At 40.0% G+C, this 27,500-nt stretch overlaps 1 protein-coding gene across 7 annotated transcripts in view; it reads left to right on the forward strand.

Moving 5' to 3' along the window:
• Positions 1-27,500, forward strand: part of gria4a (glutamate receptor, ionotropic, AMPA 4a) — a 60,448-nt gene that overhangs the window by 24,774 nt on the left and 8,174 nt on the right. For 6 of the 7 annotated variants that reach the window (XR_014534750.1, XR_014534751.1, XM_083549013.1 and 3 more), the window contains exons 5-12: positions 750-803; positions 1,034-1,192; positions 3,188-3,355; positions 3,841-3,945; positions 4,141-4,248; positions 14,207-14,413; positions 17,082-17,446; positions 22,856-23,054. Coding sequence is in view for 5 of the 7 variants with exons in the window: in XM_083549013.1 (XP_083405139.1) it covers positions 750-803; positions 1,034-1,192; positions 3,188-3,355; positions 3,841-3,945; positions 4,141-4,248; positions 14,207-14,413; positions 17,082-17,446; positions 22,856-23,054 (1,365 nt within the window). In the remaining 2 variants the exon portion in view is untranslated. Of the gene's footprint in view, positions 1-749; positions 804-1,033; positions 1,193-3,187; positions 3,356-3,840; positions 3,946-4,140; positions 4,249-4,795; positions 5,431-14,206; positions 14,414-17,081; positions 17,447-22,855; positions 23,055-27,500 lie in introns of those variants that run through there. The other variant, XM_083549017.1, reaches the window with a different exon arrangement.

Below are 27,500 nucleotides of genomic sequence, written 5' to 3' on the forward strand. Positions count from 1 at the left end.
ACAGTTTGTGTCAATGTATAAAACTGCTTTAAGATTTGTAGATACGAGTGTATGTATATAACCGGTATGAACAGCTCAAAGTTATCTAGGACAGGTATTAGGAATTTGGCGATATCATTAACAGAAGGGGTCCAGAGCCCAAAAAAGTTTTGAAAGAATTTCTAACCCATGTGTGAGGTGTTTGAAGATGTCAAGACAAGCAGTGAAATGTTCAAGTGTGTCTTCAAAGTTTAGCATTTCCCACAATGGGTATTAGAAGCTAAAACATATCTAGAACAGAGATATCCAGAACAGGAATTAGGCATTTGGAGGGATGTAGTCTTAGTATGAGCAGTTTGAATTGATCTAGAACTCAAAAAGAGGCACCTCAAGCATAATGGAAGTTATTTTGGAGCTATCTATACGCATATATAAACAGACAGAGCACATTGTAGCACTTTTAAGCATTTTGAAGATTTTAAGAAGAGTGAGTAGAGCTATGTAAATCATGTACCTAGATGTTCAAGCATTTATAAACAGATTGGCACTATCTAGAACAGGTATGAGTAGCTCAGCGGTATCGTCAACAGGAATCCGAAGTTTGCACAACTATTACTGCAGATCTATCTCTCTCTCTCTCTCTCTCTTTCTCTGTCTCTCTCTCTATTTTTATTTCTATATCTCTCTTTCTAGTCCCTTTTGTATGATCGCTGTCTGATGGGTCACTTCCACTGTCTCGGTAACAGTGTGTATTTGTCTATCTTTTGTAGGTGGTGAGTGTGGGAAAACATGTGAAGGGTTATCATTACATCATCGGCAACCTGGTGAGTGCCTGGATGTGGTTTGTGTGGGGAGTGGTGGGGGGTTAGTCAGTGTGTCCTCATAAAATGTGTGTGAAGAAGAAGGATATGTTTAATGCATGGTTGTATGTTGTATGTATGTATGTAGGAGAAGAGTCACCCAAGTAAACATATTCCTTTCTTTTTCTTTTGCCTGTCTCTCTCTCTCTTTCTCTCTCTCTCTCTCTCTCTCTCTCTCTCTCTCTCTTTCTCAGGGCTTTAAGGACGTGTCTCTCGAGCGCTTTATGCACGGTGGAGCAAATGTCACTGGGTTCCAGCTGGTGGATTTCAGTAAGCCGATGGTGATCAAACTTATGCAGCGCTGGAACAAACTCGACCAGAGAGAATACCCAGGCTCTGAAACCCCACCCAAGGTACACACATAGCATCAAAAAAAGAAAAAGAAAAACACAGGAAGCAGGAGTCACTTGAAAAGGTGGTCGAACCTTGTAGTAGGGATTAAGCATCTGGCAACTTCAGTAGACCTGTGACCCTGGATTTCAAAACAAAGAAAGTTTATTGCATGTTCCCCTTGTCCCTGAAACTTTAACTTCCTAAGGAACCTAAGCTCTGGAATCATAGGCCTAAAACTTCATCCAAAGTTCTTTAGCAGATCAACCTATACACATTAAGAGCTTTGGAGATTTAATAGAGGAAAACACACGAATTAAGCCTATGAACTTCAGCAACTTTCCCCAAAAATAAAACACAATCTCCAAGACCCCAGGTACTGAAATTTTATCCTAGATATTTTAGCCTAGCAGCTTTATCAGAGCAACACAATCTCATAAGGATCCTAGAATATCTCATAGAACTTTAGTCAAGGACACTATGCGTAAAAACATCAATAAATCAACCTTAGCTCAGGAACATAGAACTTAACAAGAACCTTTTTCCATTAACCTATACATTTCAACAAAGAAATATAAGAACAGTAATTTAAACCCAGGGCCCAAAGCCCAGAAACTTCATTTGAACTTTAAGATTTTTTAACACAGGAAATGTAACCTAGGAACCTAAAGCACAAGAAACTGAACCTTTAGCAAAGAAACTTTTTTCCTAAATCTAGTCAGAAATAGGACCCAAATCCCCATCTTACATTTCAGAGCTTTCCAAAGACATTTAGAGCAGATTTGAATTTTTATTTGGCAATATAAATCTAAGTGTGGAAATAAAGTCTGTCAATCAATTAGGTTAACATATGATTAATCGCACCTTAATCGCACGTTTTTTTATGTTCTTAATGTACCATAAATTAATACCTAAAGTATTTAATACTCTAATCAACATGGGCATTAACAAATATGGAGGCTTTATGCAAATGTATGTTTATTATTAGTAAAACTGAACTCAACATAGAGCATGAAGACAAAATATTCTTGTAAAATATTTGAAAGTAATTGTGGTGTTTTAAACAAATCATCATCAAATAAATCATCTAACGGAACTCCTGCTCTGTTTCCACACGGACGGTTTTAATTGCCGTATTTTAGCGCTCGGTTTGAGACTTGGCACAGAAGAAAAGTTTAGTGATTAAAAATGATTTTTTGTTATTTATTTCTTTTTATATCTGAGTAAAGAAAGGAATTCGTGAATAAATGTGTGTGTTGTGTTGAAGGTTTTTTTTTCACAATTTTTTTTCCATCAAGTGTATCTGTAATAAAGCTAGAATGCTTCTGTAACAAAGCCTTTAGCTTGTAATAGAAAACTCATTTGGTGTGTAGTGTGGTACTTCCATGGACGAGCAATGTTGCGATTCATTCAAGATTTAATCAGTTTGAAAATTGGTTGGAAAATGTCACTCTATCTATAATTCTTTAATAGTTATAACGTTTTTTTTCTCTCTCTTTCTCTCTTACTCCATCTCCCATTCCATTCTTTGTCTGCATCTCTATTTATTTAATTATGTTGGCTTGAGCTTTCACCTTTATTGGCCTGCCTGTTATACAGCACGATCAATAACCAAATAACCACAATGAAAACAACAATTCCATTTCCCTATCTGGCAGGAACGCTACCCACACACACACACACACACACACACACACACACACACACACACACACACACACACACACACACACACACACACACACACAACTAGTATACTTTTGAAAAAACCCATCCATAACATTTACCTCAGTATCCAAAGAAAACTATTTGTATTCTACTGTTGCAACAAAGATGGTTCCTGGGATCTAATTTTTTTTGTCTGATCATGTAGCTTTTCAGTTCATCCAACAAGATTTGAGTGGTCAAATTAGGTAGCATTCCTCTGAATATAGTCATCTTAAAAACTGAACTAAAAACCAATTGAAAGTAAATGAGACGAAAAGAAAGAAAGCTCACGGTTGGTCTATATTCCTCAGTACACGTCCTCCCTGACCTACGACGCTGTGCTGGTGATGGCCGAAGCGTTCCGGAACCTTCGGCGCCAGAAGATTGACATCACGCGTCGTGGGAATGCAGGAGACTGTCTGGCCAATCCAGCAGCTCCGTGGAACCAAGGCATTGACATGGAGCGCACCTTGAAACAGGTATTTCTTGACAGCATGGGTTATTGTAATATGTGTTAACAAAATGTAATTTATAACCCAAAAAAACATTCATGACCCAAAAAAAGAGGTAATTTATAACCAAAAAAAAAAAAACACTGTAGAATGTGAATATATTGACAAAAGTATTGGGACACCTGGGAGCAGGAAAATTTACCTTCAGCTAAACTAGAAGACCCCAAACCTGTTTCCTGTGCACAATGCCAGCTATATATACTTTCCAAAGCCTCCCAGGCCTCCTCACCTCACCTTCATCAGTACCTGACTTTGCTAACACATTTGTGGCTCCGCAAATCTCACAAAATCTCCACAATATTGAGTGGAACATCTTCCCTGAAGAGTCACAGTGTGTTCAAAAGGAAGCACAGACCAATCTTCTGGTCAGGTGTCCACAAACATTTGTCCATAAAGTGTCCAGCTGGGAACATGTGAGGTAAAGGAGTTGACATGGTGTTTGCAATGTGTAGGTACGGATCGAAGGTCTTACAGGAAACATTCAGTTTGATCAGAATGGCCGCAGAGTGAACTACACTATGGATGTGTTTGAAATGATGAGCAATGGTCCACAAAAGGTACACACACACACACACACACACACACACACACACACACACACACACACACACACACAGTATTTAAACTATATGTAGAAATATACAAGCAGACTAAGCAACCCACACGTACGCTTTCGTTGTGTGTGTGTGTGTGTGTGTGTGTGTGTGTGTGTGTGTGTGTGTGTGTGTGTGTGTGTGTGTGTGTGTTGACAGATCGGTTACTGGAATGACATGGATAAATTGGTACTGGTGCAAAGTGAGCTAGCAGGAGGAAACGGCTCAGCTGGGGAGAACAGAACAGTCATCGTCACCACCATCATGGTAATGCACGTGCATACACAAAGCGACACACAAACACACACACACACACACACACACACATACACACACATACACACACACACACACACACACACAGTTACTTTACAGAGAAAGAGAGAGAATCATAGAGCTTAAAATAAATTTTGTATTTAGCATTTTTTTTAAGTGCACACAAATTTTTAACCCAGAAAGTGCTTATTATGCTAATGCTAATTATAGCCAGTTCTGAAAGTTGTCAATGTTTCCATTGCCACAGTTTTTGCTAAATAAAATAGCATATTTTGAATTAAAATTTTATATAAATATATTTAATGTATGGCAGTAAATGAATTAAAGCACAGCGACACAATAAAGCATGCTAACCATGCTAGCACTAGGCAATACTTAGAAGCTCAGCGCTTCTAAGGAAAGGCCGTACATGAATGTATCTTAGCAGGTTCTCTCTCTCTCTCTCTCTCTCTCTCTCTCTCTCTCTCTCTCTCTCTCTCTCTCTCTCTCTCTCTCTCTCTCTCTCTCTTCTCTTTCTTTTTCCTGACGTTTTTTTAAGGCGATGGAGAATTTTACTTCAGCAGGTGGTTCATCTCTGCCAACGCTGCTGAAGAATCCAATCCTCAGACAGTGAGAGAAACACAGGATACAAGATGCCCCCCAAAGTAGATGCTGACATTACTCATTTACAACATGGACAAAAAAACCCCACAATATTTGCAAACTTTTTTTTTGTTAAGCATGTGTTTTCATTTGGTTTTAATGTCTTTTTTGAGGCACATGAGATGGACAAGAAAGGAAAATGGACTTGTGTTTGGTTAGGTAGACATTTCACCACAAATTTGAGACATTATGTTTGATCTTGCAGGTATGGGTTCAGTTTGTAACACAACAAGAGTTAGTAAATGGATGATGGTATAGTTTGTGCCACCCTTTATCTGATCTATCTTGCGAAAAACATGAGACCTTGGGTATACTCTGTTTCACCAAACTCTGAATGGAAGGTATTGGAAGGTATATTGGTATAGTCAGTACCACTTTTTCTCTGATCATATTAAAAAGAATTAAAAGCTGCTTACTGAAATCAGAGAACGTAGGTATAGACTGTACCACGAAGCTCTGAATGGAAGGTATAGGAGGATATAAGGAGGGTCTAGTTTGCTAACTGAGAAATAAATGTAAAGGTGTATGTATATATATATATATATATATATATATATATATATATATATATATATATATATATATATATATATATATATGTATGATATAGTCTTGCTAACAAACGCTTGAGAACTTGGGAATAGACTCTACCACCAAGCTCTGTATGAAAGGTATTGGTGTAGTCTGAACCACCTTTTATCTGGTCCTGTTTAAAGTAGGTATTGATTTAGTTTGTATCAGGGATATATAGGGATATACTCTGTACCATGCTTTATCTGATCTTGCTAATTAAAGCTTGAGAACTTGAGTATAGACTGTACCACCAAGCTCTGAAATTGAAGGTATACAAAGGTAAAAAACCTTCTTCCGGCTACTCCCGTCAGGGGTCGCCACAGTGGATCCTCCGCATGTTTGATTTGGCACATTTTTTTACGCTGGATGCCCTTCCTAACGCAACCCTCCCCATTTATCCGGGCTTGGGACCGGCACTAAGAGTGGTTTGGGTTGGTTCCCTGATCGGAGGTATAAGGATGTATATAGTCTGAACCAGATTTTATCTGATTTTGTCTAAAGCAGGTATGGGTATATTTTGTAACAGAGAGCCAAAGATCAAGGCATAGATTGTATAGTCTGTAGTATGCTTTATCTGATATTACAAAAAAACCCTAACAAACTGGGGTATATACTGTACCACCAACTCTAAATAAAAGGTACAGGAAAGTCTATGATGGAGTAGTTTGTACCACATGTTATTTGATCTTTGTTCAAAGCAGTAATGGGTACAGTTTGTAACAGATATAGGTATATGGAGGTATATTCTGTACCAAACTTTATTTAATCTTACTAACGAAAGCTTGAGAGCTTGGGCAAACCTGAAGAATTGAGGAATAGACTGTACCACCAAGCTCTGAATGGAAGGTATAGGAAGGTCTATAATGGTCTAGTCTGTACCACATATTGTCTGATCTTTGTTTAAAGCAGTTATGGGTACAGTTTGCAACATATAGAGAGGTATAGTCTCTACCACCATTTATCTGATCTAGCTTAGAAAAAGCTGAGTTTCTGAGTAGAGACTGTACCATAAAGTTCTGAATGGAAGTTTTAGGAAAATATAAGGGGTCTTGTATAAATGAAGGTATAGTCACAATCATTTTTAATCTGATCATATTCAAATAAAATGGGTTTTTAATAAAACCTTTGAGAAAGTGGTGGTACAGTCTATGTATACCACCCACCTCATAATGAAAGGGATAGATCGCTATAGGCGCTATAGACTTTACTTAATCTGATTTTGACAAATTATGAGTATACTGAGCACAGGAGTCCATAACACACCCATTCATTGAGAGTTAGTCAGTTTTACCGTGTTACATTATCATTTTATAGTGTTGTCAGTTTCCAGGTGTTGATTAGCTATATTGTCCAGAGGGGTGCGATTCCAATTTACACTTTTAATGATTCCTAAAAGCAGAGGTGTTTAAACTTTTAAACAATGGACATTCATTCTAACTACACATGTGCCGGAGCTGGTTTCAGTGCATCTTTAAACCAAGGGTTTACCCAAGAAATCCACTCAACTCGTACATGGAATTTCTATTTATTATTAACTATTGCCACCTATCATTAGCTAATGACTCTCTATCATTTTGGTCCTATTAGTGTTAGGCAAAATACTGAAACTGACATCTATCCTGGGAATCCTAGTATAGTATGAATTTAAACACTACAAACTTCAATTTATGATTTCTTCTAGACAGTTGTTCTGGGTTTTGTAAACCCAGTTTTGTAAAAGGTTCTGAAAACCTTTTACTGTACACACTAACACAAGCTGTGAACCTTCTTGCCACCAACTGGATATCTCCTCTAGTGTGAAGGAAAGATTGCATTCAGCTCCCCCTGGCCAATGGATCACAGTGTTGTCAAGTTATAGGGCTGTAATTTCAGGTACCAACCAGGTGATTGGCACCCTCCATGCAGTGGAGCCCCTACCAGGTGGTGTACAGGGTGACTAATGCACTGAGTAATGGTATACCACCATTCTCTATCTCCTGGGACTAAATGGTCCAAAACTAGCAGCTGCCACTCGAATGGGGGACAGAGAAATCAGGAAAGAGAAGCAAAGGACAACAAACAGCCTGCTGGCACTGCTGTAACAACTGGGCAAGACATTTTTTTGGTGATATCAGTGAGTTGACGGGTGAGATACAAAGCCTCTGTCTCCTTTTTGGTCAATGCAGATGCCCAAGGTTCAAATGGTAACCTTGATAAAATGGTACCCATTGTATACCCATGTTCTTTTTTTGGGCACAGGCACATTGGCTCTGTTCCAGTCACTGTGTGACTCCACCATCATTTTTGTCTTGTGCTTAAACACCTTATGAGGTTGTACCATGCCAGAGGGATTCAATGTTATATTCAATGAGGCTTGCATGACGTGACTGCTTCAGACAAGGTTCCACTTAACTTCCCCATCCCCTCCTCACTGTCAAGCATGTCTGCCACAGAGAAGGACAAATTCAGCTTTCTAAATCTGAAGGGCAACAGACACTTGTTCACTGGACAACGAGGACCAAAAACATGTTTGACAGAGTTTTCGTGCCTATTTATACCCCCTCACTTTGGTGTCATGTCAATCTCTAAATCTTTTTTAAGCCAGGAGATCTTTATACTTGGTTTCTCCTCGCATTTTATTATGGATCAGACTAGAGGACACACTGTTTGACAGTTATAGCCCTGGAATTTCGACAAAAACTACTCTACCTTTTAACAGCTGCAATTTCCACGCACCATTTGGCAGAACTGATGAAGAACCTCTGAACAACCTCTTCATGATAAATTCACAAGTCCACTTGCCAGGACTCACTACTTCTCCTCTGAACAACACGTCTTTAGGTTAGTAATTTAAAATTACTGAATTTTAGAGAAATCAGTTGCTTAAACAATTGCGAAGACTTTTGCGAAGATATATACAAAAGTGGTTCATTAGGGTAAGTTATTACAAAGGTCCTGACCAGTTTTTTTTCTTTTGTTTTGTTACACATTTATTTCTGTCCAAATTTGCATAAATTCTTTCAGACTGCCGGGTAAAATTTTCTCCAGCACATCCCCAAAATTCTCATTTGGTTTAAGATCTATACTGTGTGGTGGCCAAGCCATGTGTGAAAATTATATCTCATGCTCCCTAAACCAATCTTTCACAATTTAAGCCAGATTAATTCTGGAAGAAATATGCCTGTGCCATCATGGGGAAAAAAAAACCCCAAGAACCTAGACCTGAGCAACTGAAGCAACCCCAGATAATAGCACTGCCCCCACAGACTTGCACAATGCAGGCCAATCAATTGACCCTTCTGAAACATAGTAACATCTTTTTAGGACCACAGCATAAGTCCTCTGACATGTAGAAGAAATACGAAGGCACTCAGTGCATTTGTTAAATATATTGTTGCATCCGAAATATTTAAATCAGAGCTGTTATTATCCAGTAGAAGGCTTTTACTTATTTGCTTAGTTAAATCCAGGTGGTTCAGACTGCACTATGTAAATTTAGAGAGTGACCCTGAAAGGGCAACATGCAGAAAAAAATGCAGTGTAATCTTTTTCCCTCAGTTCCCAGTGGTTGAGGACCTCGGATTTAGAGGTTGTGCTACGTCATCATTTTATGGTTTTAAAATTAATTCCATTAGTAAAATCAAATTATATATATTTTTTTGTTATATATTATATAACTTTTTGCCAGTTTGTGCCACTTCGTATCTTGAATAATCAACTTTAAAATCAAAAAAGCTATTAAAAAAATCGATAAAGCAATTTTAAAAAATGTAAAAAATCCTCATACATTTTTTTTATTTAAATGAATGAATAAAATGTAGTTACATAGTGAACATAGTTACATAATAGATATAAAGTTATATAACTTTAATGGTAATTATTCAGATTTCTCTCAGTTGAATGTCAAAATGTTTCTGGTTATTTATTTATTTTGTTTTTAATTGAATTATAATTTATACATCCATTGCTTTATAAATTATTTAATTGAATTAATTGATTTGTCATGCTAATGTTATATTTGATCTGGGAAAGGTACACACATACACTTTCAGGAAAAAGACACACACACACACACACACACACACACACACACACACACACACACACACACACACAGGCACACAAAAAACAAGAATACTGCAGGAAACATGAGACACAGGCTCACATTCAGTTTTTACTGCAGGAAATGTGAGCTGCACACACACACAAAACACACACACACACACACACACACACACACACACACACACACAAAACAGCTTTAGTAAAGAAAATGTGAGCTACTCGAACAAACCTGTGCTAGTCTTAAAACACACACACATACACACACACACACACACACACACACAAATGCACAAATATTAATAATACACAAATATTCATAAAGATGCAGAGATACAAAGACTGTAGGAAATGTGATTTGATTAAATACACAACCTCCACAAATTCAGCATTGTGATGTGTTTTTGGTTCAAAATGTGTGCATTATGAGGACTTTATGTACTACACAGTACCAAAACCTTTTCTAGAAAACCAGAGCTGTGTTTTTCTCACTGCTGTTTCATGAGACGGTGTTTGATTTTACAATCGTTAATGTTCGTAAGTTCGGGGAGAAATAATTTTGAATGAGAAGCTGATACTGTGTTGGATTATTGGATTTATAGTCTGTAAAGGCGACAATGCAAGGTACACAACACGTTTGAAGATAATTGGCAGTTGTTTCCAAGCTGTAAAAACAACTAAACAGTCTGAAGATTTAGGGTGTTTCCTTAACGGCCCAACAACCTGGTGGCAACCTGGCCCGAAGTGGACTTCTGATCAGAAGGGTCATGAGTTCAATACACAGGACCACCAAGTTACTACCATACCTTTCTGCATTGACTCACTGCTATAGCTTCTACAACTGTTGGACCTACCCTTGTTGGATTTAAAAATCCCCAAAAAATATGAAAGTGGTAGCTCAGTAAATGAGGCTCTGGGTTACCAACTGGAAGGTCAGGGGTTTAAACCAAAGTATCGCCAAGCTGCCACTCTTGGACCCTTAAGCACAGCTCTTAACCCTTTGTGCTCCAGGAAGCTATATCATGTCTGACCCTCAGCTTCCTAACATAACTGGGATATGTGCAGTAAGATTTTCACTGTGTTGACCAGTAAAAGGCCCCTTTTACCTCTTGTAACAAAATCCAGAATGCAAATCATTGACTGGTGTAAATCTGCCCAAAGCAGTCTGAGAGCAAAAAGAAAGTAGACCAGCCATAAACGGTTTTGATTTTGCTTTCTGTCACAGTTTTTGCCTCTCAGGGGTACCCTGGACTTGAGGTAGTCTGCATTTAGTAAAATTCGACTCACATTAGCTATGGCTTGTGAGAAAAAACTTGGGACGTGGCCTGCACAGCAACGTTTCGGGTGGTAAAATGGTTTCATTGTATCTGAAACTACCTATTACCCATCGAAATGCTAACCTATAACCCTTAACTAATCACACATTTTTATCTGTTCTAAATTTACCTTAAATTAGTATTTTGGTCTGGGGAAATGGGATATAAGACTCTATTCCATTACCACAGTAGATGGCGTTAATGCTCTACTTAAGAATGCCAACCGCCAATAAAGAAGAAAGTTATAATTGCGCTTCTTTTATATTTATTTATTAAGTAATATTTTTAATAAAATGGGCAAACAGATATCTACATTGTGGTAATTGCGCGTTAATAAAATTAGTGCGGTTAAATTACATTTGCATTAACGCGTTATTAACTGGTTAATTTTGACAGCCCAGTACAGATGTACTGTCCTCTAAAAATAACATACGGCCATTACTGTCAAAATAGCTGCCAACAAAAGTGAGTACACCCTAAGTGAACATGTCAAAACTGTGTCTAAAGTGTGAACCTTGTGAGAGCACCATTGTTATCGAGCACTGCCCTAATCCTCCTGCATGGCATTAAACAGAGCTGCACAGGTTGTTGCTGGGATCCTCTTCCACTCCTCCATAATGGATGTTAGACACATGCTGCTTTTCCACCTTCTGCTTGAGGATGCCCCACCGCCCCACAGGTGCTCAATAGCGCTCATGTCTGGAGACATACTTGGCTACTCCATCACCTTTACCTTCCTCAGCAAGGCAGTTGTCATCTTTTTGGTGTGTTTGGGGTCGTTATTATGTTGGAAAACTGCCATTCTGACCAGTTTCTGAAGGAAGGGAATCATGTTTTGCTTCAGAATGTCACAGTACATGTTGGTTTTCCTCAATGAACCACAGCTCCCCAGTAGCAGCAAAACTCATGCAGCCCCAGACCATGAGCTGCCACCACCATGCTTGACTGTAGGCAAGGAACAATTTTCTTGGTGCTCCTCACCAGGGCATCACCACACATGCTGGACACCATCTGAGCCAAAGAAGTTCATCTTAGTCTCATCAGGACATGGTTCTAGTAATTCATGCTTTTGGACAGGTTGTCACACTGTTTGTGGACTTTCTTGTAAACCAGCTTTAAAAAAGGCTTCCTTCTGGGACGACGCTCATGCAAACGTGGTGCAGTGTGCGGCGTACGGTCTGATAAGTGGACCTTCCGCTTCTGAAACCTCTAAAGCAATGCTGCAGCACACTGTCTTGTGAGTCCTGTTTCAAGTGAACCCCGTCTGGGAAAACCTCTGTATGACCCTGACCACTAAACTGTAACTCAGTTACCAATCTTCTTACATCCTTGGCATCTTTGTGGAGAGCAACAATTCTAATTCTCAAATCCTCAGAGAGTCTTTCAATGAGGTGCCATGTTAAGCTCTATGGCAGGAAGATCTTTCACAGCAACCCATGGAATGCATATCTTCATGAAGCTGACTTTGAGTGATGCTGGAACAGGTTTGGGGTCTTGTAGTTCAAGTAAAAGGAAATTTTCATGTTCCCGTATCCAAAGACGTTCTATCAGATGTCCCAATACTTTCTATTTTTACAATATATTATCAGCCATCCCACTTTTCTTGGGTTAGTAAATGAAAAGTCATGTTTGTTCATGCACATTTGTTGTTACCCACTAGCAATATATTCAAATGATGTAGATAAAGCAAAGCACAGTGTGTGTGTGTGTGTGTGTGTGTGTGTGTGTGTGTGTGTGTGTGTGTGTGTGTGTGTGTGTCCAAACCAAACCTAATGACCATACTTTAATGGAGGTTGTCACAGTGACACAGGCAAACTAGCTTTATTTTTATGCTTTACACACACACACACACACACACACACACACACACACACACACACACACACACACACACACACACACACCATGTCATGACCATCTAAAGAGAATAATCAGTCTCTCTTGTCTTTTACTGTCTTTCTCTCTTACTCTCGCTCTCTCCCTCCTGCCATCTCTTCTCTTTCGGCCTCACATTTCATCCTTTATCTCACACAGAGAGGCATTAGCGGCATGCTGCGGAGGTTCTGTGTGTGTGTGCATGTGTTTGTGTGTGTGTGTGTGTGTGTGTGTGTGTGTGTGTGTGTGTGTGTGTGTGTGTGTGTGTCTATAATTACTGCACAGTTTGAAAGCAACACCTCAACGTTGTGTTTTCATTATTTTCTGTCACAATCCCAGGTTGCCACACAAACACACACACCCACACACACACCCCCTTTGCGAGGACCTTTCCATTGACATCATTACTAATTCAGCTAATTAATGCTCAGGCTCAAACAAACCTTAACCTAAGAAACTGAAACTGGTAACTTTTTTGCTCTTTTTTGCAACAAATTCTGCACAAAAAATTGAAACATTTATTAAAAAAAATAAAAAGCTACAAAAGGAATTGTTTAGAACTGTCAGATGTTCCTATCATTATGGGGACACTTGGTCCCTATTAATCTATTATCACATACATACATACATACATACACACACACACACACACACACACACACACCCACGCATGAAAACAATATTGCGAATGTGATATTTATAAACAGCCTTTCCACTCGCAGCCATTTTCCTGTTAATCCTGACCTTTTCTCGAGCATAACGGCGTGTTCAATTTGTGCTTTCTGACGCGCCAAAGGTGAAGGCGTTATACACGCTCGCCGATTAAGTGGTAAAAGTCGTGAGAACGATGTCGCTAGGCAACTGTGGGAAACATAGCCATAGAGCATCGGCTACACAATGTCTTGCCTAGCTAGCATTTCGTGCAAACAGGTTAGGGCATTAAACCGTAAAAGCAAAAGAAAAACTTCTAGAATTTCTGTAAGACTATATTGCTGTAAAATGGGTAATAATTTGACAACTAAAAAACTTTCCAGAGCGCAGTATGGTCATCAATATGGACAAAAGTCCTCGGACAGCTGACTTTTCCAGCCAAATAGTTTTTTTCCTCAAACTTTTACCACAACTTTTTATAGGATGTCTTTGGATGAAATTTTCCCTTCACTTGAACTAGGAGACCCAAACCTGTTCCAGCACTAAAATTCACAAAGCTATGAAGGTTTACAAGGTTTGGAGTGGAAGATCTCCTGCTATAGAGCTCTGACCTCAACCTTATTAAACACCTTTGACACTTTAAATATATTCTATATGGCCCAAGTATATCATCACTTATGATCGACTATTCTTGATATTGTATTGATTTTGATGTCTAGAAATGCTATTCTGGTCATCATCACTAGAGGCTCTCACAATGACCCTGCAGTTATAGAGAAGTTGTAACATTATCAGTATTAATTAATGGCAAGTTGTATTTTTGTATTCTCTTTTTCTTCTCTGTGTGTTAGGAAGGACCATATGTGATGCTGAAAAAAAACTGGGAGCTGTATCAAGGGAACGATCAGTACGAGGGATATTGCGTGGATCTGGCGTCTGAAATCGCTGATCACATCGGAATTAAGTACAAAATCTCCATCGTTCCAGATGGGAAGTATGGTGCAAGGGATCCAGAGACCAAGATCTGGAACGGGATGGTGGGGGAACTTGTGTACGGGGTACGACTGTCCGTGTGTTTCTGTCTGTGTTTGTGTCCATTAGGCATGTACAGAATTCAGCTTCATTGCATGACTACATTGCATGACTAGTTACTGTTTGGTGATTAAAATCCCAAAGAGAGTAAAAAAAAAACCGAAAATGCTAAAAAAATATTGTTGGGTAGTGTTAAAAACTCCAAAAATTCCCCTGTTGCCATCCTATATTCTTAAACACATCGAAAATAGGGTCTTGAAAACATTCAGGTTTTCTAAACCAGACTTTAAATGAGAACATGGGACTGTGGGGATTTTTGGATCTAGCATCATTTAACAAAGTTCTGTCTGTTTTTTATCCTATAAAAGCTACATAAAATATTGAAAATCAGAATTAAAAGACCTTGAAAAAAATGGAGCGTTGAGATGATAGACCTTGAAAAGATAAACAATTTGAAACCCAGGTCACTGGAAGTAGAGAACTTGTGAAACACTAGAATACAGGGATTATAGGGCTCTGGAAACATAGGAAGTTTGTAGCAGGAATTGGGAAATATAGTCTGAGAACCAAGTAGACACAAGGCCCTGGAAAAATAAGTTCCTCAATATACAGAGCATGTAAAAATTACACCGAGAACATAGAACCTGGGATTAACAGGTCAATGGAAACAGAAGACCTTTGAAAATATAGGACCTTGCAATTATTTAACATCGAAAAAACAAGTACATGGAAAACATCAGAATTAAGTATACATAAGACCTGGGAAATGTATGACGTTTGAAATTAGACTTTAGACTGATTGACTGTGACTAAGTAAACAAAGATCATGAAGTATTTATTGATAAAGACTTTGAAGCACTTCTGTAAGTCACTCTGCATTTACATGTAAAGATCTTTAGAAATATATGAACTGAGGAGCATTGCTATGAAAACAGGACCATGGTAATATTTTGGACGTTGGAAAGAATCAAAGGAGCAAATGGCCCCTGAAACAGAGGATTATTAAAATATAGGACCCTAACCCTAACCCTAACCCTAGACAGATAATTGGAAAAGGACCTCAAAAACAAGTAACCAGGGACACATAGAACCTTGGAATAATTAGACTTGGGAAACATAAGACCTTGGAAACATAAGACTTAGGAAACATTGGGCCCTGAAATCATGCAATTTGGGAAACAATGGACGTGTGACTTGGAAAAATTGGACGTTGAAAACATAGAACTTGGAAAACACTGGACCTTGCAATCATAATACTTGGGGAACATTGGCCCTTGGGATCATAAAATCTGGGAAACAATGGACCTTGGAAACATGTGACTTTAAAAACAGCCCTTGAAAACATACAACTTGGGAAACATTGGTCCTTGTAATTCTAAGTCTTTGGAAACTCTGGACATTGAAATAAAACAATTTGGGATGTAATGGACCTTGGAATCATGTGACTTGGAAAACATTAGGGCTCAAAAGCATACAACTTGGGAAACATTGGACCTTGGAAACATACAACATGGGGAAAAATTGGACTTTGGAAATATATGAATTGGGAAACATTGTATCTTGATATCACATGAGAGGTAACATTGGGCCTTGGAAACATAGGGCCTATAAATCCATTGTGGGACCTAGAAATCATAGTACATTGAGAATGTAGGGCCTGAGGCACTGGAAAATAATGTACCCTGGGAAAATAGGTTTGCCGTTACAATGTACAAAAAAATAAGTCTAGGTCCAATTAGAGCACAGATTAATTTACCACAGATGTGCTTGTTATTTAGCAGAGATTACATAAGGACCACCCTGTGCATTTGTGCTGTTTTGTGTCATTAATTACTTCGATGAAGAAGCCAGTAAAATTGGTTGTCTGGGGGAAAAAACAGGCGGAGGAAATACAGTCACAGATGTGGGGAAGTGTTTGGCAGCCTTCTGTCTGTGAATGCTAGCTGTGAAGCTCCCCACCTGCTCCAACGCACACTTTTGGAAAAGAACACCTGGCCTAAGGCCTCCAAAGCCTGCAGGGGAAACGTTCTTGTTTCACCTCTCTTTTACCTTATCTCTTACTCTCCTTTTTCTCCTTTTCCCTCTCTTTTTTCTTGCCTTGCTTGGTGACAAACAGCTTGTCCGTTATTCCTTCATCAAAATTACTGCATTTAATTGCATTCATTTGCAATGAAAAAGAATGCTGCACAGTTAGCATCTTTGGTTTAGCATCTTAGCATGGATTTGCGATTTAAAAATGACAACGCAGAAAAATTATGGTTTTGATGTTCTTTTTGGTTGGTGAAATGGGTCTCTTCAGGGTACATACGCTAATGCAACTTACTATTTGTGTGTGTTTGGGTGCATTACCGAATATTTGAGACATGGCTAGGGATATGGCTGCTATTTAAAATGTTTAATGGAATAAAGCAACTAGCATAGTTATCAAACATTTGAGTAATTGATTAATTTATACATATTATACTGTATATATTATTTATATAAACAAGTGTTCACTCATCTTACAGCATGGCAAGCTAATAACTGACAGAATGACAATAATTCAGTTTGTATTAGCGTTTGTTTAGCTAAAATGCTAATGGACGGTTACAGAAATTGCTTGTCAGATTAGTTATCAAGCTAACCAGCTAATTGCAAACAGCATTACATATATAGATTTTGTTCCTCACACCCCTCCCCCTTGTCTCATCTCAGAAAGCCGAGATTGCGGTAGCTCCTTTAACGATCACCCTGGTGAGGGAGGAAGTGATCGATTTCTCCAAACCCTTCATGAGCCTTGGGATCTCGATCATGATCAAAAAGCCGCAGAAGTCCAAGCCGGGGGTGTTCTCATTCCTCGACCCGTTGGCCTACGAGATCTGGATGTGCATCGTGTTCGCCTACATCGGGGTGAGCGTTGTGCTTTTCCTAGTCAGCCGCTTCAGTCCATACGAGTGGAAAAGAGACGAGGCCGACGAAGAACCAGACGCCGATCAACCACCCAATGAGTTTGGCATCTTTAACAGCCTGTGGTTCAGCCTCGGAGCCTTCATGCAACAGGGCTGCGACTTCACGCCCAGGTAACTCATGAAGCAAACAGCATGTGTGGTTTGGGACACACCCCTACGGGGACAGATCTGATGGTCTTTCAGGGTATTTTCATTTGTTGTTCGAATCGACTGAACACTAAATGTTCTAGTGATGATTTGACTCTTGAAGGTAACTCTTGAAGCAAACAGCATGTGTGGTTTGGGACACGTCCCTATGGGGACAGATCTGATGGTCTTTCAGGGTATTTTCATTTGTTGTTAGAATCGACTGAACACTAAATGTTCTAGTGATGATTTGACGTAGGGAGCAGGATTGAGAACACATCCATTTGACAAATCCATTTCCTACTGTGCGCTGACCCAAAGCTTACCCAAAAATAAATAAAAAAATTTATATTTAGAACATTTATGTGGCACGGCATATCAAGAGAGGAACAAATTCCCACGGGGCCCCTTGCAATACACATGTGAAGCAAAGCTATATGACAAGAAGTGGTAGCTCAGTGTCTACAGTGTTGGACTTCTGTTTGGAGGGTCATGAGTACAAACTCTGTTGTCACTGCTGGGCCCTTTTTAATTTTTAACCTTCAGTTGTATTAACGCAATCATTACAAAAATAATGAAGCATTTTAAGTCACGAGAAGATGAATAAAGGTAAATAAATGCTAGGCAGAACATGACGCATTAATGTAGTTTATATTATTATATATTATAATTAGCTTACATTATGCACCGCAATATACTACGTTAAACAAGAATTATATGTCCAGTACAGCCATAAAACTCTATCTGTGACTTGATTGGTTTAGCTATTGCTAAAGAGAAGCAGCATAGCAGATCTATCGTGGCATAGCATTTCACCAAACCTCTCTACTCTCAAGTCCTATAAATCAACTCTTGCTATCGTCAACCCGAGTTCTCATGACTGAACTAACTTTACTGCTAGCCTAATGCTAGTTGTTGAACCTCACTGTTCTGACAGCAAAGCAGTTAACCAGATGCTAATTACCAAAGCTTACAGCTAAAACACTTAGCAAAAGACTGTTCGAGGTTGCACTTTAAAGCACATTGGAGGTTTGACCTATGTTTCTGTACTCTCCTTAATCTGTAATAAGGTCCCTGAGAGGACAGATGTTCCCTGTTGACACACACACATGCACACACAAACACACACATACATATGCACACACACTGTCTGATCACCAAACCCCAAAACTAACTCTGACAGATCAGTGTGCTTTGAACATTTGGAACAAAACTCAGTGAGGAGGAACAGTAAATCTGCAGGGATAAAGTTTGGAACAAGTCTCACACTGATTAGAACAGTCATGAGGAGAAGGAGGGGAAGGAGGGAGGGAAAAAAGAAAAAAGTGAAGAGGGGGAAGCATAGAAAATGGGAGGATTGAAAAATCAAACAAATATAGAGGTAAAGGAGAGAGCAAATGAAGGAGGGAGAGGCTAGGGTAAAAGAAAGAGTGAGGAAAGGGAAAAGAGAAAACAAGGTGAAGAGAGGTGAAAGGATAGATAGATGAAAGCTAAGAACTTGGGAACATTAGCCTAGCATGTATCTACAGTACATACCATTCATGAAGAGACTGACACAAACACGCTAACATTAGCATTCGAGTTAGCTTCATCAGCAGGTTGTGCTGTGTACTTTAGCTAGCTACATTGAAGCCTGTGTGTGTGTGTGTGTGTGTGTGTGTGTGTGTGTGTGTGTGTGTGTGTGTGTGTGAGCGAGAGAGAGAGAGAGAGAGAGAGAGAGAGAGAGAGAGAGAGAGAGAGAGAGAGGAAGTGGAGATAGTGGCAGTGCTAAATTGATTTTCCATCATCAAGCCCAACTTGAGGTGAAAGAGAAGAAAGATCGATTCATCCTCCTTTCTATCTTTTTTTCCGCTTTTGCTCTCCATCTTTCTCTCACTTTCTGTCACTCTTTGTTGTGACCCTTCTGCTTATTTTAGCAACATTTCCTCTCTGTGGTAGTGCCGTCTGTATTACTCTGTTGCTGACTGAATGAAGGAAAGGGCAGTAAAGGAGAGAAAAAAAGCAATAAAGGAAGAAAAGAGAGATAACAGCATCAGGATTACACTGTAACAGACGTAGACCATGCACTGTTTGAAATATGAGCAGGATGCTTTGAAAGCCCTTTCCTTGCTGATATAGGTAGAACCTGAGCGGTATGGGTATCGGGAATGGAGGGTGGGGTAAGGGGGGACAGTTGCTGACTTGTCAGATTCTGCTAGATTGCATTTTGATCAAAAAGAGCATTTTAGGGCAGTGTTGTCTCTCAGACAGTCCTCATATCTCCTCATAAAATACATTAACCTTTAGTTTTATCTCCTGGCCAAATGCAGTAGAAAACAATCCAACATTCTTAACCTTTCTGCTGGATACGATAGAGATACAAGGTGCTATCAAAAACTTACGAGTCCAGTTTTGTAAAACACAAATAGATAGCAGCACAAGGCTGCACGCACAGTCACAGGCAACACCGCCCTGTCACCAAGCTCTCCTCAGATGTGAAACAACATGATCTCACTTCTGCACCCAGCCTACTCGGCAGATTTGGCTCCTGCAGACTTCAGACCTCTTCTCTCGTTTCTATACCATTGCTGAAATCCAGCATGAATCAAGAAGGTGCTTGACATGCTTTGGAAAGAACACTTCTAGGACACATTCCAGGACCACTGAGAGCACTGTATTGCTGTGCAAGGTGACTATTTTGAAGGTATTAGTGTGTAAGTGTAGGTAATAGTAGATTGTAACTTAATACTTTCTTGTAAACAGAGGTAGTCTCAAAACTTTTCGATAGCACCGCCTAATGCAGTAGAGAAACAACATTTTGTGGTCAGGCTAGCCCTAAACCTAAACATAAAATTACACGATGTTTTTGCCAAGACATCTTTAGATGAGGGGTGATGGGGGTGCACTCAGCACCAGTGTTCCCAGTTTGATTGTCTATGCAGTTCTACATGTTCTTTCTCGTCTGGGTTTCTTAGTGTTGTCCGGTATCCCCCTACATCGCAAAAAACATGTAGGTGAACTTGTGACTTCAGGTCAATATACATGTAGATGCTTAACACTTGTCACATTTAGTTTAGAGCACAGTGAAATTCTTTCTTCACATATTTCAGCAATGTTAGGATAATGGGGTCAGAGATGATACAGCGCCCCTGGGGCACTAAGAGTTAAGGGTCTTGACAAGAACCCCAAGAGTGGCAGCTTGACAAAACCGGGGCTTGAACCCCAACCTTCCGATCAGCAACCCAGAGCCTGTGTGTATAGACAGGATGCTTCAAATATGAGTGATAAAAAGTAAGAGAGACATTTACTCTGTCATCAAAAGATTAAGGCAAGTAATCTAGGTATCTGCTCGCTCATTAATGCAAAAAAAGGCAGATTGACTAGATACTGTACCCTTGATCATAGGCCCCCTAACCACTGAGCTACCAACTCCCCAAGTTAGGACAGGATTCTTCAAAAAGAAGAAGTGTCATCAAAAGATTAAGGGTTTCAACTTCAAAAAGTCATAAATCTCAGGAATCCAAAGGGCTAAAATGGCCGTATGCTGAAAGGGATGGGGCGTTATTCTCTGCCAGTCAATCGCTTGGTATCTGTGCGCTCATGACTGCAGAAAAGGTTAGATAGTGTAGATAATGTGGCCTTGCCCAGGGGCACCCAGGGTGGCAGCTTGGCGATGGTGGCGTTCAAACGCTGATCTTCCAACTGTAACCCACAGCCTTAACCACTGACTGATCACCTTGCCAAGTGTGTGTGAAGACAGGATTCTTCAAAAGTCAATCACTTGGTATTGACACCGTGTCTTGACATGTCTCAGAAAAGGTCATCCTCCTCATCCTTAGGATTCCTATTGGGTGGTAATAGACGAATGTGCAAATTGGGGGAAAAGACAAAAACCGCTTTTATTTGCAATCTTGTGCACTATGTTGAAGGTCTATGGATGACAATGTTGACATCCTCCATTCAAATCAAATTTAATTGCATGTTTTGTAGGGAGCAGGAAGACATCTGGATATTGCTCTGCCCCGTTTGATCCACCGATCACCGTTACCATAGAAATGGTATAAAAAAGGCTACTGTGGTCAAACCTTTGCACTTGTTTTTATGGTGATATACAAAGTCTCGGCAACTGCAACAACCTGGGAAATATGTGTTTTTGTTGCTTGAGCCAAAGATAAGGCATTGCTTTTGCAGTATTTAATGGTCAAGTCACATCTTGACTTGGTTGCCAGGTTCACGTAAAGATCCATGTTTATTGGGAATCTAACACCTTCCAAGGTTCTTCTGTGTGTCTCCTAGGGAACTCCTTGAAGTTTTGATGTTTTATGTGGGACCCTGTGGTCGATTGTTTCCCTTTCAGGAAAAGTTCCTATGCTTGTGTGTGTGTGTGTGTGTGTGTGTGTGTGTGTGTGTGTGTGTGTGTGTGTGTGTGTGTGTGTGTGTGTGTGTGTGTGTGTGTGTGTGTTGCCCTGTCTACCTCATCATCTTTTTTTTTTGGTTTGCTAGTTAATTCCTCTGCAGTGCATCAGCAACCGTAGCCATGTTTAAAAGTTAAAAAGACAGGATTCTTCAAAAACGAGTGAGAGGGAAAAGAAAGAGAAAGAGACTGAAGTGTCCTCTAATTTTAGCCTCTGAAATCAATAGAGTTTGGCAGCAGGATGTTCCTAATTAGATTTACACAGCTACAGAGGGAAAGAGATGACGATGTGGAGAGAGAGAGAGAGAGAGAGAGAGAGAGAGAGAGAGAGAGAGAGAGAGAGAGAGAGAGAGAGAGAGAGAGAGAGAGAGAGAGAAGCCAGGTTGGTGTGCATATACAAACAAAATAACTAATTAAAAAAAAGCTAAATAAAAAATAAGGATTAACAGGAAAAAACTGGAATGCTAAGGAAAGTAGAAAAAAATTTGCATGAAAGAAAAACTATTAAAGCGAATCAATACATGTATAAATACCACTCAACAGAACATTGTTGCTAAACACGTCCAAAACATGGATGCCAAATGTCTTCTAGCTGACAACTGCGGCCAATACTTTATCAACCTAGAAAGCATATATACTTATATATTAGCTAATAAATCATCAGTCCTGGGTGGTATGAAGGTGCACCCAGAGTTCCAGGGTCCCTAGTTCAACCAGGTTACTGTCTCTTTGAAGTTTCACGTGTTCTTCCTGTGTCCATGAGGGCTTCCTCATGGTATTCCGGTTTCTGCCCACCACTCAAAAACCTGTAGGTGTACCTGTAAGGGTGTGAAAAGGCAAATCATAAATGACGTTAGCTTCTTGAGTGTCCGAAAAAGACAACTGTTGTTGAAACAGGATTACGGAAATCCCTATGCCAACTAAAAAAGCAAACATACAAGCTGCCTACGTATATGAAGCTGCTTTCTGACTGGAAATTAACGCCTGTTTCTTTCTTGAAGGTCTTTGTCAGGACGTATAGTGGGCGGGGTCTGGTGGTTCTTTACTCTCATCATCATCTCGTCGTACACGGCGAACCTGGCAGCTTTCCTCACTGTGGAGAGAATGGTATCTCCTATCGAGAGCGCAGAGGATCTTGCCAAGCAGACCGAGATCGCCTACGGCACACTCGATTCCGGCTCCACCAAAGAGTTCTTCAAGGTACCCACACACACACACACACACACACAGAGATGCAAGACACACCAACAATTCAAAGATGCTGGTCTGTGAAATAGACACAGACAAGAAAAGAACAAAAGTAGACTGATGGTTTAGTCTCCCCACATAGTTCTGGATTCGTCCACATTCTGGCATGTTTGTACTCCATTTTCTACCTCAGCCAATAAAGCATGCGGTCCTCCAACTTGCCTTTCCGTACAAGGTTTGACTGCCCTAGACACATTTGCCGAACAGCAATTAAAAACTATTCTGCATTTGACTTATGCCTATGTACATCGTTTCCCTCTTAAACATTCACTTACACAGTGTCTGACCCTTTGCAAATGTGACAATATGCTGGGGTCATTTTCAGTGTCCAGAAACATAAATTCATGGTGGCCTGCTGTACCGCATGACCCTGTCATCTAGGACAGCAGATTTCGTCTGATAGGTAGTGGGCACAGAGGGCCTGGTGTGTAACATCAACAGCAGGCTGAACCAAGGTCTGATATGCCAGAACAAGTCTATCAGCGTTGTGAATTCTTTTATATAATGGTGTTAGCAGTGGAAAGGCATAGAGCAGTAGATTTCAGAATCAGAATCAGCTTCATTACTAAGTATGCTTACACACAATGAATTTGACTTGGCGTCAGGAGCTTCCAGTGCAGGAGAAGTACAGACAGAATACTGTACAGAATACTGTACTTCTGACAGAATAGTAAACCAGACAGTTGAATAATGCAATATATACAGAGTAAAAAAAGTTGTTAAATAAATGTACAGTATTTGTGTACAGTTTAAAAATTAACCATTTGGATTCTATGTACAAATGTGACAGTTATAATGGACAATGTGTAGTAATGAATATTTTAATTATTCATGCCGAGTATAGCCTGCGGGAAAAAACTGTTTTTGTGCCTGGCTGTTCTGGTGGACGGAGCTCTGTAGCACTGACCAGAAGGCAACAGTTTGAAGAGAGAGCGGGCTCGGTGTGTGGGGTCCAAAGTGATTTTATTAGCCCTTTTCTCCACTCTGGATGAGTAAGGATCTTGGAGATTGGGCAGTGGGGCACCAATAATCCTCTCAGCAGTCCTGACCGTCCGCTGTAGCCTCCTGATGTCTGATTTGGTAGCTGAAACAAACCAGACAGTTATAGATCTACACAGGACAGACTCAATGATGGCAGAGTAGAACTGTTTCAGCAGCTCCTGTGGCAGGTTGAATTTCCTCAGTTGGCGAAGGAAGTACAACCTCTGCTGGGCCTTTTTAGCTATGGTATGAATGTTATTGTCCCGCTTCAGGTAGGCCAGGTAGGCAGATTACTTCTTAGTCCCCTGCTGTTGTATCCAGCAAAAGAACATTTCAGTGTAGCCATTCATATAGAGGGGTACATATAGACCCTAGAATTGTAGGGTCTTTGAGAAACGTTGGGCAAGATTAATTGTCCATGTTCGAAAGTAGTTGTAGACCAATTACAAACCAATGTATTCACATAGCATCTGGGACATTTTGTAGAGCCAATTGATTTGGGTCAAGCACTTCTACAAGATGGACCCATGTTTGCTGGTGATTAAGATTGAAATGGTAAATGGTACCCTGTGGACATTCTGCTCAGTAACCTCTGATTATATATTATTCAGATCCAGTGCTTTGGTTGCATATCCCCCAAATGCAAATGCCGCACTCCCCCAGCACATTTGGTGCCCCAGATTTGGGGGCTTGGTCAAACAAATGCTCTGGCTAGTAAACCACCGTTGGCAGCACCAACATGTTTTGCTTGTTGGACAGAACCTGTGTCTAAATGTACCTATTGTTCAGTTCATGTCTGAGGCATGAGAAGGTGATCTTTCTGTTCATACCTCTCCAGGAATCATTGGCAAATTGTGCTGTTTTTGTACCAGACTCAATCAATGTCCTTTGATTCTGTAAAACTTGCTCCAATGTTTTGGCTCTATACAAATTGAGTATTGTGCCTCCTCCAAATCAGTTTGAAGCCTGGTAGATCATGACTTGATCATGCCTAGATCATGCCTTGGCCCGAATGCAAGATGTTGGTGTCACATGGTGTCACCGTTACAAGGTGATGACTTTGCTCTTAGCACTCAGCAAGGAAACCGGCAAACAGGTACACTCAATTACTTCTGAATGAAGCTGCATTAAAAGTCGGAATGAAAGGAATCCGAACAAAACGAAGTAAGATTAATAACTAAGGACAGGTGGTGACAGTGATGAGGGGTCATGGTCAGGGTGGAGTCGGAACAAGGGGAGCCAAGGAGGCAGGAAACCAACAGAAGGCACCTATCACTTAGGAATTAAAAGAGAGAAACTAATAGAAAGCGAGAGAAAGAATAATGAAGACCATGTAGACCCTCTGTCCAGTGTTTGTGTGTTTGTGTCTGTATGTGTGTGCGTGTGTGTGTGTGATGTTTTATTTAAGGCCATTGCCGCAGAGCCGCAGCCTGAACGTGACTAACATGATTATGGGGTTTCTGCCCGTCATGGTCCAACACACACACACACACACACACCTATTGCACCCCCCCACACACATATTCCCCCCCCCCTGCCCCACCCCCCACACACTCACACACACACACATGTTACCCCCCCTTCTCACACACAAACACACAGGCACAAACACGCACACTGGTGCGGTGTGCACAGCGGAGAGATGAAGAATGTGTTGTGTCTTATGGAGTGTGAAAAGACTGAAACTCAAAGACAGCAGGATAAATGACCTTCTGCCATACACCCGTATGCATGCACACACACACACACACACACACACACACACACTCTCAAAGTTCTCCAAAAAGTAGAATTCTCTCTATTAACGCATGCATCAAGAACAGTGCAGGACAGAAAATACACACATACACACACAGATACTACACACAAGTTGTTTTCAGTTTGCGTTAGATTAAGAAATGCCGTGTTTTTGACCAAATAAAAAATGGGCATAAAAGCTGCAGCAAAAATAAACATGATTCAATTATAACACATTTTTTGAATGATTCTTGTGGTTTTTGCATTTTAAATTTTCACAAATAGTCAAATTCCTTTGCAATTATAATTAAGGACCTTTATCTAACGACGTTGGAAGTTATGGGTTTTTGGAGATTTAGTTGATTAAAATAAAATAAAGTAAACTGAAATAACAAAGTAACATAAAATGAATAATCAAATGAATGCATTAAATAAATAAATAAAATAATTACTATGAATTAATTAATAAATAAATAAACAAATAAATAAAAATCATGTTTGTATGTTTGTAATGGATGAAAGAATTAATAGAAATGTATAATATAATATAATAAAAAATAATTGGTAAATTAGGACGTAATTAGTACACGAGTTTGCTAACACCCATGTGGTTGAATGTGATCTCACTAATCTCCACAAAATTTGGTGGAACATCTTCTCAGAAGAATGGAGCTTATTATAACAGGAAATGGGGACTATTTAATTCTAATGCAACATAATAATTATATTTCTTTGCGGGATTTAAGGCTGAATTATTTTATTAGCAGGTTTGTCTACTGTGTACTTTGATTAGTAGCTAGCATACAAAGTACACATAACAAAGATCGAGCAAATGCTTGCTTGAACTTTGAGGACAAATCGAATGTGTACGAGTGAAAGGCAAAACTGATTTCTGATTGGCTGTATCTACTGCTCAGTATCTGGCTCTAGTTTGACAACTACTATTTCGACCAGAAAAGCACAAAATTGGAAAAATTGGACACAATACGTGCCAACAGAGGGGAGCAAAAGGCTGCGTGCACAGTCACAGGGACACTGACCTTCATAAGTCTGTGTGCCACAAGACATCATCCTGTGTACACCGGGAGCTGTGCAACGGGTGGTACTCACTTCCGCACCCACCATACTCGCCAGATTTGGCCACTGGCTTTGCCCTCTTCCCAAAGATGAAAGTCGCCGTTTAGACGCCGTTTTGCACAGCGATCAGCGCAAATCACAGAAGGTGCTCGACACTTTGAAAAGACTTCCAGGACATAATCCAGACGTGGCAGGAATGCTGGAAGCACTGTATTGCTGTCCAAGGGGACTACTTTGAAGGTGATAGTGGCTGCAAGCACAAGCATAGATAAATAAAGTACTTTCTAAAGTGAAATCTATGAAATTACAGAGTAAAAACAGAAACTCTGAGGACTTGGATTTGGGCTGTAGATAATATCCACAGTCTGCTACACTGACTCAGGACTACAGTTTGCATTCGATCACCATCACTGCACAACTCAACGTTGTTTTTCTGTAATAAATGGACATTCGGTGCAACCCAGATTAGGATGGGTACCCTCTTGAGTCTGGTTTCTCTCACTCTCTCTCGTTCGAGTTAAACATGCTCCTGAGGTTTCCGTGACCACTGTTCCTGTCCCTCTCCCCTCCGTGGATCTTCCCACTTCGTCCAGGCCTGCCTCT

The sequence above is a fragment of the Silurus aristotelis genome (assembly GCF_946808225.1).
Source record: "Silurus aristotelis genome assembly, chromosome: 8".
Taxonomy (NCBI): Eukaryota; Metazoa; Chordata; class Actinopteri; order Siluriformes; family Siluridae; genus Silurus; species Silurus aristotelis.